Raw genomic sequence first — 15945 nt, forward strand, 5'->3', positions numbered from 1 at the left:
GACAATAACCTTCATCTGCTATACATTATCAATACGTAACTATTCGCATCCCTGCAAAGTTATTGTAACTAGGGCCATGCACCTGCATGTAATTCCCCTAAACCTTAGGAAACCATGACAACTGAAGGACAACGCAGCCTCTAATGTTAAGCTGTCCTGATGTCCCAATGGGGAACTACCTAAAGCGTCAACTAACCAAGCAACTAACTAACCCAGCCGACGGCTAGAGGGCTTGCGAACCACCCTCTTGTGCACTCACCAGGGCAGATTTGATGGCATGGAATGCAAACAATGACGCCCCGTCAGAGCAAGACCGCGTGATACTACGCTGGATACCTGACAGAAATACTTTGATAGAATAATGCTGGATGCAAAGAAGAGTGGCAAAACCCGATAAATGCAAATAGGAATTAAATGGCACATGAGACATCCTCTAAGTATCTAATGTAAAACATTGCAAAAGTATTCTAGGCTACACGTTGGAAGCTCTCAATGAGCTGCAGACGTGAAAAGTCCCAGAGAACAGCCCTATGCCCGTATACACAACTTCAAGTGCTAACAACGTGTATACACAAAAGACTACGTAATCACCAACCTAATCCTGTGTCAGGTTACCACTGTAACCAACCTGTGGACGTTAACGGCAATGAAACCACTTATGCAGCAACATGATGATGAGACTCAACCAACATGTGACCACTATCATCGTCAACCTAAGTCAAGACAAACAAAACCGAGCACACAGAACCAAGCTATGTCCCTAGTGCTAAGTAAACATATGGACACATGATGACGTTGCCGTCGACCTGAAGTTGTGTCAGGTCGCAACTGAACCAATCTGTAGACGAGACAGGCCGGAACATGAATAAAAGATTCAACCAAATCTGTAACTAACAGTATGACCGCCACCCTGAACCAAAACAGGTCGTAACCATAATACACCTATAGAAATGGCAATTAAGAATGGAAACATAAAGCTATCCCTGTAGCATAACCCAGCTACTGAAAAAACATAATGTGTACAAAATATTATCGCCAACCCAAAGTCGTGTCAGGTTGTACCCAGACTGACCTGCAGATGTGACTGATCTAGCCGAATTAAAGCCTCAACCAACATATATGACTACAAGTATCGATGTCCACATGAAACCAAGACAGGTTGTGACCACGATTGACTTATAGCCGTGACAAATCATATTGGAAAATAAAGCTATATCACTGTGCATAACCCCACAACTGAAAAACACCACGTATAACAACATAGACGCCAACCTGAAATCGTGTCAGGTAGTACCCGGACTGACCTGTAGATATGATTGATCCAGCCGCATTTAAAAATCCTCAACCAATATAGATAACTATAAGTATCGACATCAACCTGAAGCAGAGACAGATCGTAAGCCTGCTTGACCTGTCGACTTAGCAAGTAATAAACCGAACCCCAGCTATAATTTTCGTCCATGTTAACAAAATGGTAACCCATGGAATTATCTGTGCAGATTTGCCCAAAGCCATGAAACCCGCGCAGTATCACAGACACGGGTGTATGGTCTAAATACCGTAACATAGTACAACAAAATATCATGAAACGAGTACCTAATGAACCTATGAAATTATACCGAATAGAACAATCCTGCCCCAAAAATATATGCCTTGCATGACTTCTTGATCCACACGCAGACCATAAAATATAATGTGAGCCCGGCATAATCATCAAGGCCAGATGCATCTCACTAACACTACAACCACATGCTCAAACAACTCACGACCATATACACAGTCAAAACTATACGTGCATATGTATAAAGCTTTGAGCGCGTACACCGAACAGACTATAAACGTGTGGCTAGAAAAACTACACAAGCGAGCATATGCACTGAACAAACTATATAAACAGATACACAGAGCAACTTATCCGCACAGACAGGAATAATGAGTATATCACCGCTTATGTGTCGTAACGTTGTTGCTCTGAAGGCGTGTCAGTAACAACAATTATGCCATGTATCCCCCTGCAGACGTGGCAGGTATAATAGGTATACACAATCTGAGTGTCGTAACGTCGTTGCTCTAAAGGCGTGTCAGTAACAACAATTGTGCAATGTAACGCCCTGCAGACGTGGCAGGCATGATGGGTATACCCCACCTATGTGTCGTAATGTCATTGCTCTGAAGACGTGTCAGTAACAACAACTATGCAATGTATCCCCCTGCAGACGTGGCAGGTATAATGGGTATACACCACCTATGTGTCGTAATGTCATTGCTCTGAAGACGTGTCAGTAACAACGACTATGCAGTGTATCCCCCTGCAGACGTGGCAGGTATAATGTGTATACACCACCTATGTGTCTTGTTATTGTTGTTCTGAAGGCGTGTCAGTAACAACAATTATGCGACGTACCCCCCTGCAGACGTGGCAGGCATAACGGGTATACGCCACCTATGTGTCGTAATGTCATTGCTCTGAAGACGTGTCAGTAATAACAGCTATGCAATGTATCCCCCCTGCAGACGTGGCAGGTATAATGGGTATACACTACCTATGTGTCGTGTTATTGTTGTGCTGAAGGCGTGTCAGTAACAATAATGCAACGTACCCCCCCCCCCCCCCTGCTGGCGTGGCAGGCAAAATGGGTATACACCACCTGTAACGAGTTATTGTTCTGAAGACGTGTCAGTAACAACTACACCATGTATCTCCCTGCCTATATACAGATGTACAGAACGACTGTGTGCAAAATTGTTGAATAACAGCTTTGCGTGGCTGTACCACCAAACTAGATGACCGTATATTCAGGCCAACTATGCGTGTATGCACCATCAAAGCAAACGCACATGTGGCCAATCACAACCGATGACAAAGAATATGCATGCATGTAGTAACTATTAAGACCACGTACCTGCGCACAGGGCAACACCCCATGCGCTGTCCGAGCATGTGCGCGGCACAAACGCCACGAGTGCGCGAACCTCACAAACCCACAGTGCACGTACCGCACACATGTCACAAGCGCACGCACAGCATGAACCCCATGAACACACAAATAATCCAACCCAACAAGCATGTACAGTGTAAATCCTACGAGCGTGAGAAACCCATAGATCTACAAATGTGTGTACAGTACAATTCCTACAAGCGCGTGTACAGTATGAATCCTACAAGCATGTGTACAGCATATCCTACTAGTGTGTGTACAGCAAAAATCCTACAAGTGTGTGTACAGCATAAATCCTACAAGCATGTACAAGCATGTGTACAGTATAAATGGTACAAGCATGAATCTTAAAAGTATGCACAAGCGTGTGTACAGTATAAATCCTACAAGCGAGTGAACAGTATAAACGCCACAAGCATGTGTACAGCATGAATCCTACGAGCGTGTGTACATTATAAATCCTACAAATGTGTGTATAGTATGAATGCTACGAACGTGTGTACAGCACTTATGAGGGCATGTGCACAGAACAACTATATGGCCGTATGCGTAGAATTATTGGAGCGAACAAATTATATGAGTATGCACAAAAACAACTATATGCAGTGACCAACTATATATGCAGTGACCAACTATATATGCAGTGACCAACTATATATGCAGTGACCAAAAATATATGCAGTGACCAACTATATATGCAGTGACCAACTCTATATGCAGTGACCAACTATATATGCAGTGACCAACTATATATGCAGTGACCAAAAATATATGCAGTGACCAACTATATATGCAGTGACCAACTCTATATGCAGTGACCAACTATATATGCAGTGACCAACTATATATGCAGTGACCAACAATATATGCAGTGACCAACTATATATGCAGTGACCAACTATATATGCGGTGACCAACTATATATGCAGTGACCAACAATATATGCAGTGACCAACTATATATGCGGTGACCAACTATATATGCAGTCACCAACTCTATATGCAGTGACCAACTATATATGCAGTGACCAACTATATATGCGGTGACCAACAAATATGCAGTGACCAACTATATATGCAGTGACCAACAATATATGCGGTGACCAACTATATATGCGGTGACCAACAATATATGCGGTGACCAACTATATATGCGGTGACCAACGATATATGCAGTGACCAACTATATATGCGGTGACCAACAATATATGCGGTGACCAACTATATATGCAGTGACCAACTATATATGCGGTGACCAACAATATATGCGGTGACCAACTATATATGCAGTGACCAACTATATATGCAGTGACCAACAATATATGCGGTGACCAACTATATATGCGGTGACCAACTATATATGCGGTGACCAACTCTATATGCAGTGACCAACAATATATGCGGTGACCAACTATATATGCGGTGACCAACTATATATGCGGTGACCAACTATATATGCGGTGACCAACTCTATATGCAGTGACCAACTATATATGCAGTGACCAACTATATATGCAGTGACCAACAATATATGCAGTGACCAACAATACATGCAGTGACCAACAATATAAGCAGTGACCAACTATATATGCAGTGACCAACGATATATGCAGTGACCAACAATATATGCAGTGACCAACAATATAAGCAGTGACCAACTATATATGCAGTGACCAACGATATATGCAGTGACCAACTATATATGCAGTGACCAACTATATATGCAGTGACCAACAATATACGCAGTGACCAACTATATATGCAGTGACCAACTATATATGCGGTGACCAACAAATATGCAGTGACCAACTATATGACCGTGTACGAAGATTGAATTATAAGAGCGTGTACACCGACGACTATATGACCATATAGCATAGAATAATGAAGCGTGTGCCCGGCTACATTACCGTCTGTGTGCACAGAATTACTATAAGAGCGTACTTATAAGGCAATTTGTAGAAATGTGTGTGTAGATATATATATATATATATATATATTATATTTATTCTTGTGTGTGTGTGTGTGCTTGCTACTGACGACTAATGTATACCAATAAGATTAGGAGACCCCCGAACTTATGAGACTGCAATCCCCTGTGCTACTCCGATTCACATTGCACAAAGTGACTGCACCCTGGATTTAAATGTAAACACGTGACCTGAGTATGCTGTACAGATAACCAACAATTATGAACTCACAATACCCCATAGGTCATTGAAAACATGTCCCCTGTGCATGAGGAAACAGCTCCTGTGAGTAAATACCCTAAACAACCGTAGCAGCTTCCCCAAATGACCCAGTGCAGACACCGGGATGGGTTATGGGGCGTTTATGATAAGAGCTCTCCCCGTGTACTGAAGAACCGATATAGTGAAGTCCCGCCCGGTGGCAACTTCCCAACGTGCCGGCAGCAAGCCGAATCAATACCATTGCTATGAAAAATTACACTTACCCTGTAGTCCACCTCAGATCCGACAGAGCCGCTAATTGCGTGTCACGTGTTACGAGTGCCCGCATAGTAATAGAGGCTGCGGGCGGCGGGCAATGTGGAATATGCTTGTAACATGTAGTTGCCCCGGCTCCCGGTCTCCGCAGCGCCACATACTCACCGCCCGTAGTTGTAAGTTGCCGGACCGGGAGCCCCGACAGGCATACTCACCACCCGCACTAACGCTACATCCTACTTCTGGTCAGCTGCCTTGCTGACATCACGTGACGAACCCGCGGCGTCAAGCTCGGGTACTGCCGCGGGTTCTTATAGCGAAATCCCGCCCCTCCCACAAATACAGGCTGATAAATCAGCCTTAAAACATATATATTTTTTTTATTTTATCTTTTTCTTGGTCACTGCTCCTGCACTCACATTTAAGCTCAGAAATGTTTTATTTATACAGTTATCACTGAGCACTAGAAACCATGGAATATTTTGTGAGATGTTTCTGCAAGAATTTTCTGGGATGTAAAATTTGGCGCAAAAAAAATCCAATATGGCTGCAAAAAAAAAATTGAGGTGCGAAAATGAATTTTCACATATTTTCAAAGCAGCACAAGAGACCTTTGAAAATGTGAGGAGAAAAAAAAGGTGTGAATAATATCGCTGGAACAGAAATTACATAAGTTTTTGAGAATCTCCCACAGAATATCTGGGTTTAAAAAATATGTAATTTTGCTGAACAATCTGTCCCCTTACCTCTATATCAGTGTTTACCAACCAGAATGTCTCCAAGTGTTGCAAAACTTGGCATGCTGGGAGTTGCAGTTTTGCCAAAGCTGGAGGTACCCTGGTTGGTAAACACTGTGTACATGTACCAGAGCTGAGTGTGTGATGATGTACATGTAGCAGAAATTAGTGTGCGACATGTGTATGGAGCAGAGCTGAATGTGTGATTATGTATAAGCACGACCACGCACACACTCAACTCTGCTACGTACACCTGATCACTCACTCAGCTCTACTGCATTTACAAAATCACACACTCAGCTCTGCTACATATACACAATCACACACTCAGCTCTGCTGCATTTACACAATCACACACGCAGCTCTACTGCATTTACACAATCACACACTCAGCTCTGCTACATACACCTGATCACACACTCAGCTCTGCTGCATAAACACAATCACACAGTCAGCTACAGCTACATATACACACACTCACTCAGCACTACTGCATATACACACACTCACACTCAGCTCTACTGCATTTACACAATCACACACTCAGCTCTGCTACATACACCTGATCACACACTCAGCTCTGCTGCATATACACAATCACACACTCGGCTACAGCTACATATACACACACTCACTCAGCACTACTGCATACACACACACTCACACTCAGCTTTACTACATATACACACAATCACACCCTGGTTGGTAAACACTGTGTACATGTACCAGAGCTGAGTGTGTGATGATGTACATGTAGCAGAAATTAGTGTGCGACATGTGTATGGAGCAGAGCTGAATGTGTGATTATGTATAAACACAACCACGCACACACTCAACTCTGCTACATACACCTGATCACTCACTCAGCTCTGCTGCATAAACACAATCACACAGTCAGCTACAGCTACATATACACACACTCACTCAGCACTACTGCATATACACACACTCACACTCAGCTTTACTACATATACACACAATCACACATATACATTGGGGGAAATTTATCCTTGTTGTAGGTACATGTTTTTTGTAGATTGTTTTGGTTGGTCTAAATTTGGTGCATTTGCAAGGCACAGGATAAATTTTGTTCAAAGTTCTAAATCTCCACACAGTTCTATTTGGACACCTGAGCTGCACCTCACAGGAAAAATGGACGTAGGGATTTTGTTCTATTGCTTTGACACTCGGATTTCATTGAGGTTTTTTATTCACCAGTAAAAACGCCAGAAAAACTCACAGCTTTTTCCTGCGTTTATTCAGTTTTTCTTGCGTTCTTTCCTTGCGTTTTTGCTGGTGTGTGGAAACAATCATTTTTGTATCTTGTGGCAATTTTTTTTACTGCCTTCAGGCACCACTCCATGGGTCGGATGCAGAGCGCCCGGTCCACAGAGTGTAAGGAGGTGAGGAGTGATATATAGCGTATACAGGGTGAAGAGCATCACTACTTACCTACGCCAGCTGTATAGAATACTGGGGTGCATAGTGTACCCAGGTATACCATCCAGGAGCCCAGCAAGTAAAGAGTTAACTCACGCTGCTGCTGAAGCAGCAGAACTACGGTTCTAGGTCCGGTCAGGAAACCGCATACGGGTCAAAAATGAGCCGATCGGAGTCACCGTTTGACTCCGGTCGGCTCATTAAAGTAAATGGAGTTCAGTGCTGGTCCGGCTGGGGTACGAGAGAGCCGGGTACAACCTCTTAATCTCTCTCAGATGATCCTACTTCAGGGTTAACACTCTGTAGTCCCTGTGCTGCTTCAGCAATTCTTATTCAGGTGCTATTCATGTCATGGATAGTACTTGTCTGTCCCCCGGCTCCAGCTGTCTCTTCTGCTGTCCTCTCTAAGGCTGAGTTCACATCACGTTTTTGCCAGACTGTTTTCAATCCGTTTTTCTAAAGAAAACCGTATGGAAAAAAAACGGATGGAACAGTATGGAAAAAAGTAAACCGTATGCATTTTTAAGCTGTATACTGTTTTTAAAATTGCATACAGTTCCGTCCGTTTTTGAAAATTTTGTCCATTTTTAATGGGAGGGGTCTTGGGTGGGGACTTTAGGATGCAAATGCGCATGTGCAAAGAAAAACTGTATGTTTTCCCGTATGGGACCGTATACATGTGCGTTTTCCATTGACTTCCATGTTAAAAAAAAACGTATGCGGTTGCAGTACGGTTATTAAACTGGAGACAAAATCGTAGTCAACCACGGTTTTGACTCCGGTTTAAAAACCGTACTGCAACCGCATACGTTTTTTTTTTTTAAATGGACGTCAATGGAAAACGCACATGTATACGGTTCCATACGTGAAAACATATACGGTTTTTACTTTGCACATGTGCATTTGCACCCTAAAGTCCCCACCCAAGATCCCTCCCATTTTCAAAAACGTATGTTTTTGTTTTTTTTTTGTTTTTTTTTAATGGATGGAACTGTATGCACTTTTAAAAACAGTATACGTTTTAAAAACGCATACGGTTTACTTTTTCCCGTACTGTTCCATCCGTTTTTTTGCCATACGATTTTCTTTAGAAAAAACGATTGAAAATAGTATGGTAAAAACGTGATGTAAACCCAGCCTAAACCAGTGTTTCCCAACCAGGGGTGCCTCCAGCTGTTGCAAAACTGCAACTCCCAGCATGCCCGGACAGCCAACGGCTGTCCGAGCATGCTGGAAGTTGCAGTTTTGCAACAGCTGGAGGCGCTCTGGTTGGGAAACACTGGTATAGTATATGGTGCAACATTCCGGGAATCTGATTGGTTGGATCCATTCCAGGAGTCGGATTGGTTGGATAAATACAGACCATTGCATTGCCAGTATTTTTTGTATAAAAATACCGGCAGGGTCGGCAAAGTAAAGGCTACAGATTTGTAAATTACTTCTATTTAAAAAAAAAATCTTAATCCTTCCAGTACTTATTAGTGGCTGTATTCTCCAGAGATTCTTTTCATTTTGGATTTCTTTTCTGTCACGACCACAGTGCTTTCTGCTGACACATCCATATGGGTGTCAGAGGGGTGTAGAGGAGTGTACATGGGTGACAGAGGGGTGTAGAGGAATGTATATGGGTGTCAGAGGGGTGTAGAGGAATGTATATGGGTGTCAGAGGGGTGTAGAGGAGTGTACATGGGTGTCAGAGGGGTGTAGAGGAGTGTACATGGGTGACAGAGGGGTGTAGAGGAGTGTACATGGGTGACAGAGGGATGTAGAGGAATGTATATGGGTGTCAGAGGGGTGTAGAGGAGTGTACATGGGTGACAGAGGAGTGTAGAGGAGTGTACATGGGTGACAGAGGGGTGTAGAGGAGTGTACATGGGTGACAGAGGGGTGTAGAGGAGTGTACATGGGTGACAGAGGGGTGTAGAGGAGTGTACATGGGTGACAGAGGGGTGTAGAGGAGTGTACATGGGTGACAGAGGGGTGTAGAGGAGTGAACATGGGTGACAGAGGGGTGTAGAGGAGTGTACATGGGTGACAGAGGAGTGTAGAGGAGTGTACATGGGTGACAGAGGGGTATAGAGGAGTGTACATGGGTGACAGAGGGGTATAGAGGAGTGTACATGGGTGACAGAGGGGTATAGAGGAGTGTACATGGGTGACAGAGGGTGTAAAGGAGTGTACATGGGTGACATAAGGGTGTAGAGGAGTGTACATGGGTGGCAGAGGGGTGTAATGGAGTGTACATGGGTGACAGAGGGGTGTAGAGGAGTGTACATGGATGACAGAGGAGTGTAGAGGAGTGTACATGGATGACAGAGGGGTGTAGAGGAGTGTACATGGATGACAGAAAAGTGTAGAGGAGTGTACATGGATGACAGAGGAGTGTAGAGGAGTGTACATGGGCGACAGGGGTGTAGAGGAGTGTATATGGGAGACAGAGGGGTGTAGAGGAGTGTACATGGGTGACAGAGGGGTGTAGAGGAGTGTACATGGGTGGCAGAGGGGTGTAAAGGGATGTACTTGGGTCACAGAGGGGTTTAGAGGGGTGTATTGGGGGATGGCCAAGGTGGACATGGATGACAGAGGGCGATAGAGGGATGTACATGGGTGGTAGAGGGGTGTAGAGGAGTGTACTTGGGTGACAGAGGGGTGTAGAGAGGTGTATAGGGGGATGGCCAAGGTGGACATGAATGACAGGAGGGTGGACAGGAGGGACAGAGGGGTGAATAGGGTGGAGGGACATGGGTGACAGAGGGGTGTAGATGAGTGTATATGGGTGACGGAGGGGTGTAGAGGAGTGTACATGGGTGACATAGGGGTGTAGAGGAGTGTACATGGGTGGTAGAGGGGTGTAGAGGAGTGTACATGGGTGACAGAGGGGTGTAGAGGAGAGTACATGGGTGACAGAGGGGTGTATAGGGGGATGGCCTAGGTATACATGGATGACAGGAGGGTGGGCAGGAGGGACAGAGGGGTGAATAGGGGGAGGGACATGGGTGACAGATGTAGACTGGGGGGTGGTCAGAGGGGTGGATGGGGGGGGGTGAACATGTGTTACAGAGGAATGGACAGGGGTGGCCAAGGTGGACATGGATGACAGGATGGTGGACACGGGAGATATGGGGGTGAACAGGGATGACAGGGGGTGGACAAGGATGACAAGGGGGATAAAAGAGGGGTGACAAAGGGACAGAGGGATGAATAGGAGGTGGACATGGGTGACGGGGTAGACTGGGGGGGGTAGACAAGTGTTACAGGAGGTAGACTGGGGGCTGGACAGGGAGGGGTGGACATGGGTGACAGGGATTGACAGGGGGTGGACAAAGTGGACATGGATGACAGGGGTGAGGGGGGGCAGGGTTAAGAAGGGGTAACAGAGGGTAGGAAAGGGTACAGTCCCTTAAGCAATTTTTCCTCACTACACTGGCACTGTAATCAGACGCATCTTCCACCTTCCTCCCGTCTCCGGCAGGGCACTGACTCAGGGCTCCGACAAGGCACTCACTCACTGGGCCACTGGGGGGGGGGGGGGTTGCTACGCTGGAGCATGGGTCACTACATCTGCACGGTAATCCGGCAGAGCACCGCCAGGGCACTCACTCACTGGGCCCTACGGGGTGGTGGTGGGGGGGGTGTTAATCTGGGGGTACTACCTGCCTACTAGGGGGGGGGGAAATCTTTGGGTACTACCTGCTTACTGGGGGGTCTAATCTGGGGTACTACCTTCTTACTGGGGGGGGGGTCTAATCTGGGGGTACTACCTGTCCACTTTGGGGGTTCTAATGTGGGGGTACTACCTGCCTACTGGGGGGCTAATCTCCGGGTACTACCTGTCTACTGGGGGGTCTAATATGGGGGTACTACCGGCCTACGGAGTGGGGGCTACTCTGGGGGTACTACCTACCTACTGTGGGGGGATAATCTGGGGGTACTACCTGTCTACTGGGGGGTCTAATCTGGGGATACTACCTGCCTACTGGGGGGGGATAATCTGGGGGTACTACCTGCCTACTTGGGGGGGATAATCTGGGGGTACTACCTGCCTACTGGGGGGGATAATCTGGGGGTACTACCTGCCTACTGGGGGGGATAATCTGGGGGAACTACCTGCCTACTGGGGGGGGGGATAATCTGGGAGTACTACCTGTCTACTGGGGGGTCTAATTTGGGGGTACTATCTGTCTACTGGGGGAGGGGTCTAATTTGGGGGTACTACCTGTCTACTGGGGGGTGTAATTTGGGGGTACTACCTGCCTAATGATACATTTTGATAATTTTTCTTAATTAATACTTTTATGACCATACAGTGGTCCCTCAACATACGATGGTAATTCGTTCCAAACGAGCCATCGTTTGTCGAATCCATCGTATGTTGAGGGATTCGTGCAATGTAAGTATAGGAAGCTGTACTCACCTGTCCCCGCCGCTAGAGATGGTGTCCCTGCCGCTCCCGATGGTGATCCCGGGCCTCCGCTGGGCTCTCCTGGTCTTCTCCGGTCCTCTTCTGTCTTCTCCGGTCCTCTTCTGTCTTTTCCGGTCCTCTTCTGTCTTCTCCGGTCCTCTTCTGTCTTCTCCGGTCCTCTTCTGTCTTCCGCAAGGCCTTACTGGGCCTGCGCAGCGACGTCATTACGCCACTGTATACCCCATTCCTATTGGATGGCGTGCGCAGCAGCGTATTGACGTCATCGGAGAGGGCCGAGAAGACGCCGGAAGACCAGCGCTGGACCCGGAGGGCACCCCGGAGCATCGTAGAGGGGTAAGTAATACTTACCGCACCACACGGGGAACATTAAGCTGCTATCCGGCAGCAGCTTAAGCATTTGGCGCTGCCGGATAGCACTTAATGCGATGGCCCCGACAAAAAAAAGAATCGTATGTCAATGCTGACATCGAAATGCGATGGCCTCTGAGAAGCCATCGTATGTCGATTTCATCATATGTCGAGGCCATCGTAGGTCGGGGGGTCACTGTATTTCATAATTCTTAACCCCTTAAGGACCAGAGCATTTTTTGCACATCTGACTACTGTCACTTTAAGCATTAATAACTCTGAGATGCTTGTACTTATGAATTTTATTGCGAGATTGTTTTTTTCGTGACAAATTCTGCTTTATCCTAGTGGTAAATATTTGTCCATACTTGCATCATTTCTTGCATCTAAAATTCTTCACATTTTATGAAAAATTTGAAAAGTTAGCATTTTTCTAACTTTGAAGCTTGTAAGGAAAATAGACATCCCAAATATGATATATTCCAAATGATATATTGATTCACATATACAATGGCCCTCATTTACTAAGTTTTCCGGGTTGTATTTTTACTTTTTTCCCACTGATAGCTAGGGCATTTCACACATATTTACTAATGTGTCGCATGTGAGTTATAGTGTCGCAGCAGAATCCCTCTCGGATTCTGACAAGATTCCTGTCAGAATTCATTCCACTCAGAAGCGCTGGAGTGTGAGAAAAGAACTGCTTTATGTTTGCTGGAGATTATGGCTGCAGCAAACAGAAAGCACATTCCCAACCCCCCCCCCCCCCCCCCTGTCACATCCCCCCCCCCCCTGTCACATTCCCAATCCCCACCTCCTGTCACATTCCTCCCCTCCTCTCACATTCCTCCACTCCTGTCACATTCCCAACCCCCCCTCCTGTCACATTCTCAACCCCCCCCCTCCTGTCACATTCCTCCCCTCCTCTCACATTCCCCCCCTCCTGTCACATTCTTCCCCTCCTGTCACATTCCTCCCCTTCTCTCACATTCCCCCCCCTCCTGTCACATTCCCCCCTCCTGTCACATTCCTTCCCTCCTGTCACATTCCTCCCCTCCTGTCACATTCCTCCCCTTCTCTCACATTCCCCCCCCTCCTGTCACATTCCCCCCCTCCTGTCACATTCCCCCTCTCCTGTCACATTCCCCCCCTCCTGTCACATTCCCCCCTCCTGTCACATTCCCCCCTCCTCTCACATTCCCCCCTCCTCTCACATTCCCCCCTCCTCTCACATTACCCCCCTCCTGTCACATTCCCCCCTTGTCACATCCACCCCTCCTGTCACATTCCCCCCTTGTCACATCCCCCCTCCTGTCACATTCCCCCCTTGTCACATCCCCCCCTCCTGTCACATTCCCCCCTTGTCACATTCCCCCCTCCTCCTGTCACATTCCCCCCCCTCTCCTGTCACATTCCCCCCTCCTCCTGTCACATTCACCCCTTGTCACATCCCCCCTTGTCACATTCCTCCCCTCCTGTCACATCCCCCCCCTCCTGTCACATTCCCCCCCTCCTGTCACATTCCCCCCATGTCACATCCCCCCCTCCTGTCACATCCCCCCCCCTTCTGTCACATTCCCCCCCTCCTGTCACATTCCCCCCTTGTCACATTCCCCCCTCCTGTCACATTCCCCCCTTGTCACATTCCCCCCTTGTCACATTCCTCCCCTCCTGTCACATTCCTCTCCTCCTCTCACATTCCTCCCCTCCTGTCACATTCCCACCCCCCCTCCTGTCACATTCTCAAACCTCCCCCCCTCCTGTCACATTCCTCCCCTCCTCTCACATTCCCCCCCCTCCTGTCACATTCCTCCCCTCCTGTCACATTCCCCCCCTCCTGTCACATTCCCCTCCTGTCACATTCCCCCCCTCCTGTCAAATTCCCCCCCTCCTGTCACATTCCCCCCTTGTCACATCCCCCCTCCTGTCACATTCCCCCCTTGTCACATTCCCCCCTCCTCCTGTCACATTCCCCCCTTGTCACATCCCCCCCTTGTCACATTCCTCCCCTCCTGTCACATCCCCCCCTCCTGTCAAATTCCCCCCCTCCTGTCACATCCCCCCTCCTGTCACATTCCCCCCTTGTCACATTCCCCCCTCCTCCTGTCACATTCCCCCCTTGTCACATTCCCCCCCTCCTGTCACATTCTCCCCTCCTCCTGTCACATTCCCCCCTTGTCACATTCCCCCCCCTCCTGTCACATTCCTCCCCTCCTGTCACATTCCTCCCCTCCTGTCACATTCCCCCCCCCCTCCTGTCACATTTCCCCCTTGTCACATCCCCTCCCCTCCTGTCACATCCCCCCCTTGTCACATTCCCCCCTTCCTGTGACATTCCTCCCCTCCTGTCACATTCCCCTTCCTCCTGTCACATTCCCCCCTTGTCACATTCCCCCCCCCTCCTGTCACATTCCCCCCTTGTCACATTCCCCCCCTCCTGTCACATTCCCCCTCCTGTCACATTCCCCCTCCTGTCACATTCCCCCCTTGTCACATTCCCTCCTCCTGTCACATTCCCCCCTTGTCACATTCCCCCCCCTCCTGTCACATTCCCCCCTTGTCACATTCCCCCCTCCTGTCACATTCCCCCCTCCTGTCACATTCCCCCCCTCCTGTCACATCCCCCCCTAGTCACATTACCCCCTTGTCACATTCCCCCCCCTACTGTCCCATTCCCCCCTCCTGTCACATTCCCCCTTTGTCACATTCCCCCCTCCTGTCACATTCCCCCCCTCCTGTCACATTCCCCCTTGTCACATTGCCCCCCTCCTGTCACATTCCCCCCCTCCTGTCACATTCCCCCCTTGTCACATTCCTCCCCTCCTGTCACATTCCTCCCCTCCTGTCACATTCCCCTTCCTCCTGTCACATTCCCCCTTGTCACATTCCCCCCCTTGTCACATTCCTCCCCTCCTGTCACATTCCCCCCTCCTGTCCACATTCCCCCCCTTGTCACATTCCCCCCCTCCTGTCACATTCCCCCCCCTCCTGTCACATTCCCCCCTTGTCACATTCCCCCCCCTTGTCACATTCCCCCCCTCCTGTCACATTCCCCTCCTCCTGTCACATTCCCCTGTCCCTTCCCGTGTCACATTCCCCCTCCTGTCACATTCCCCCCCCTCCTGTCACATTCCCCCCCTCTGTCACATTCCCCCCCTTGTCACATTCCTCCCCTCCTGTCACATTCCCCCCCCTCCTGTCACATTCCCCCCCCTTGTCACATTTCCCCCTTGTCACATTCCCCCCCTCCTGTCACATTCCCCCCCCTCCTGTCACATTCCTCCCCTCCTGTCACATTCCCCCCTCCTGTCACATTCCCCCCTTGTCACATTCCCCCCCTCCTGTCACATTCCCCCCCCTCCTGTCACATTACCCCCTTGTCACATTCCCTCCCCTCCTGTCACATTCCCCCCCCCCTCCCTGTCACATTCCCCCCCTTGTCACATTCCCCCCCTTGTCACATTCCCCCCCCTCCCTGTCACATTCCCCCCCCTCCTGTCACATTCCTCCCCTCCTGTCACATTCCCCCCCTCCTGTCACATTCCCCCCCTTGTCACATTCCCCCCTCCTGTCACATTCCCCCCCTCCTGTCACATTCCCCCCCTTGTCACA

At 48.3% G+C, this 15945-nt stretch overlaps 1 protein-coding gene across 1 annotated transcript in view; it reads right to left on the reverse strand.

Annotated features, from left to right (window-relative positions):
- Nucleotides 1-656: 656 nt before the first annotated feature.
- The window catches only part of LOC130291929 (mitochondrial import inner membrane translocase subunit TIM50-like), a 35392-nt gene continuing 20103 nt past the window's right edge, over nucleotides 657-15945 (reverse strand). The window contains exon 4 of the mRNA XM_056541359.1: nucleotides 657-713. Coding sequence (XP_056397334.1) covers nucleotides 657-713 — 57 coding nt within the window. The remainder of the gene's footprint in view (nucleotides 714-15945) is intronic.

This window comes from Hyla sarda, chromosome 9 (genome assembly GCF_029499605.1).
Source record: "Hyla sarda isolate aHylSar1 chromosome 9, aHylSar1.hap1, whole genome shotgun sequence".
Lineage (NCBI taxonomy): Eukaryota > Metazoa > Chordata > Amphibia > Anura > Hylidae > Hyla > Hyla sarda.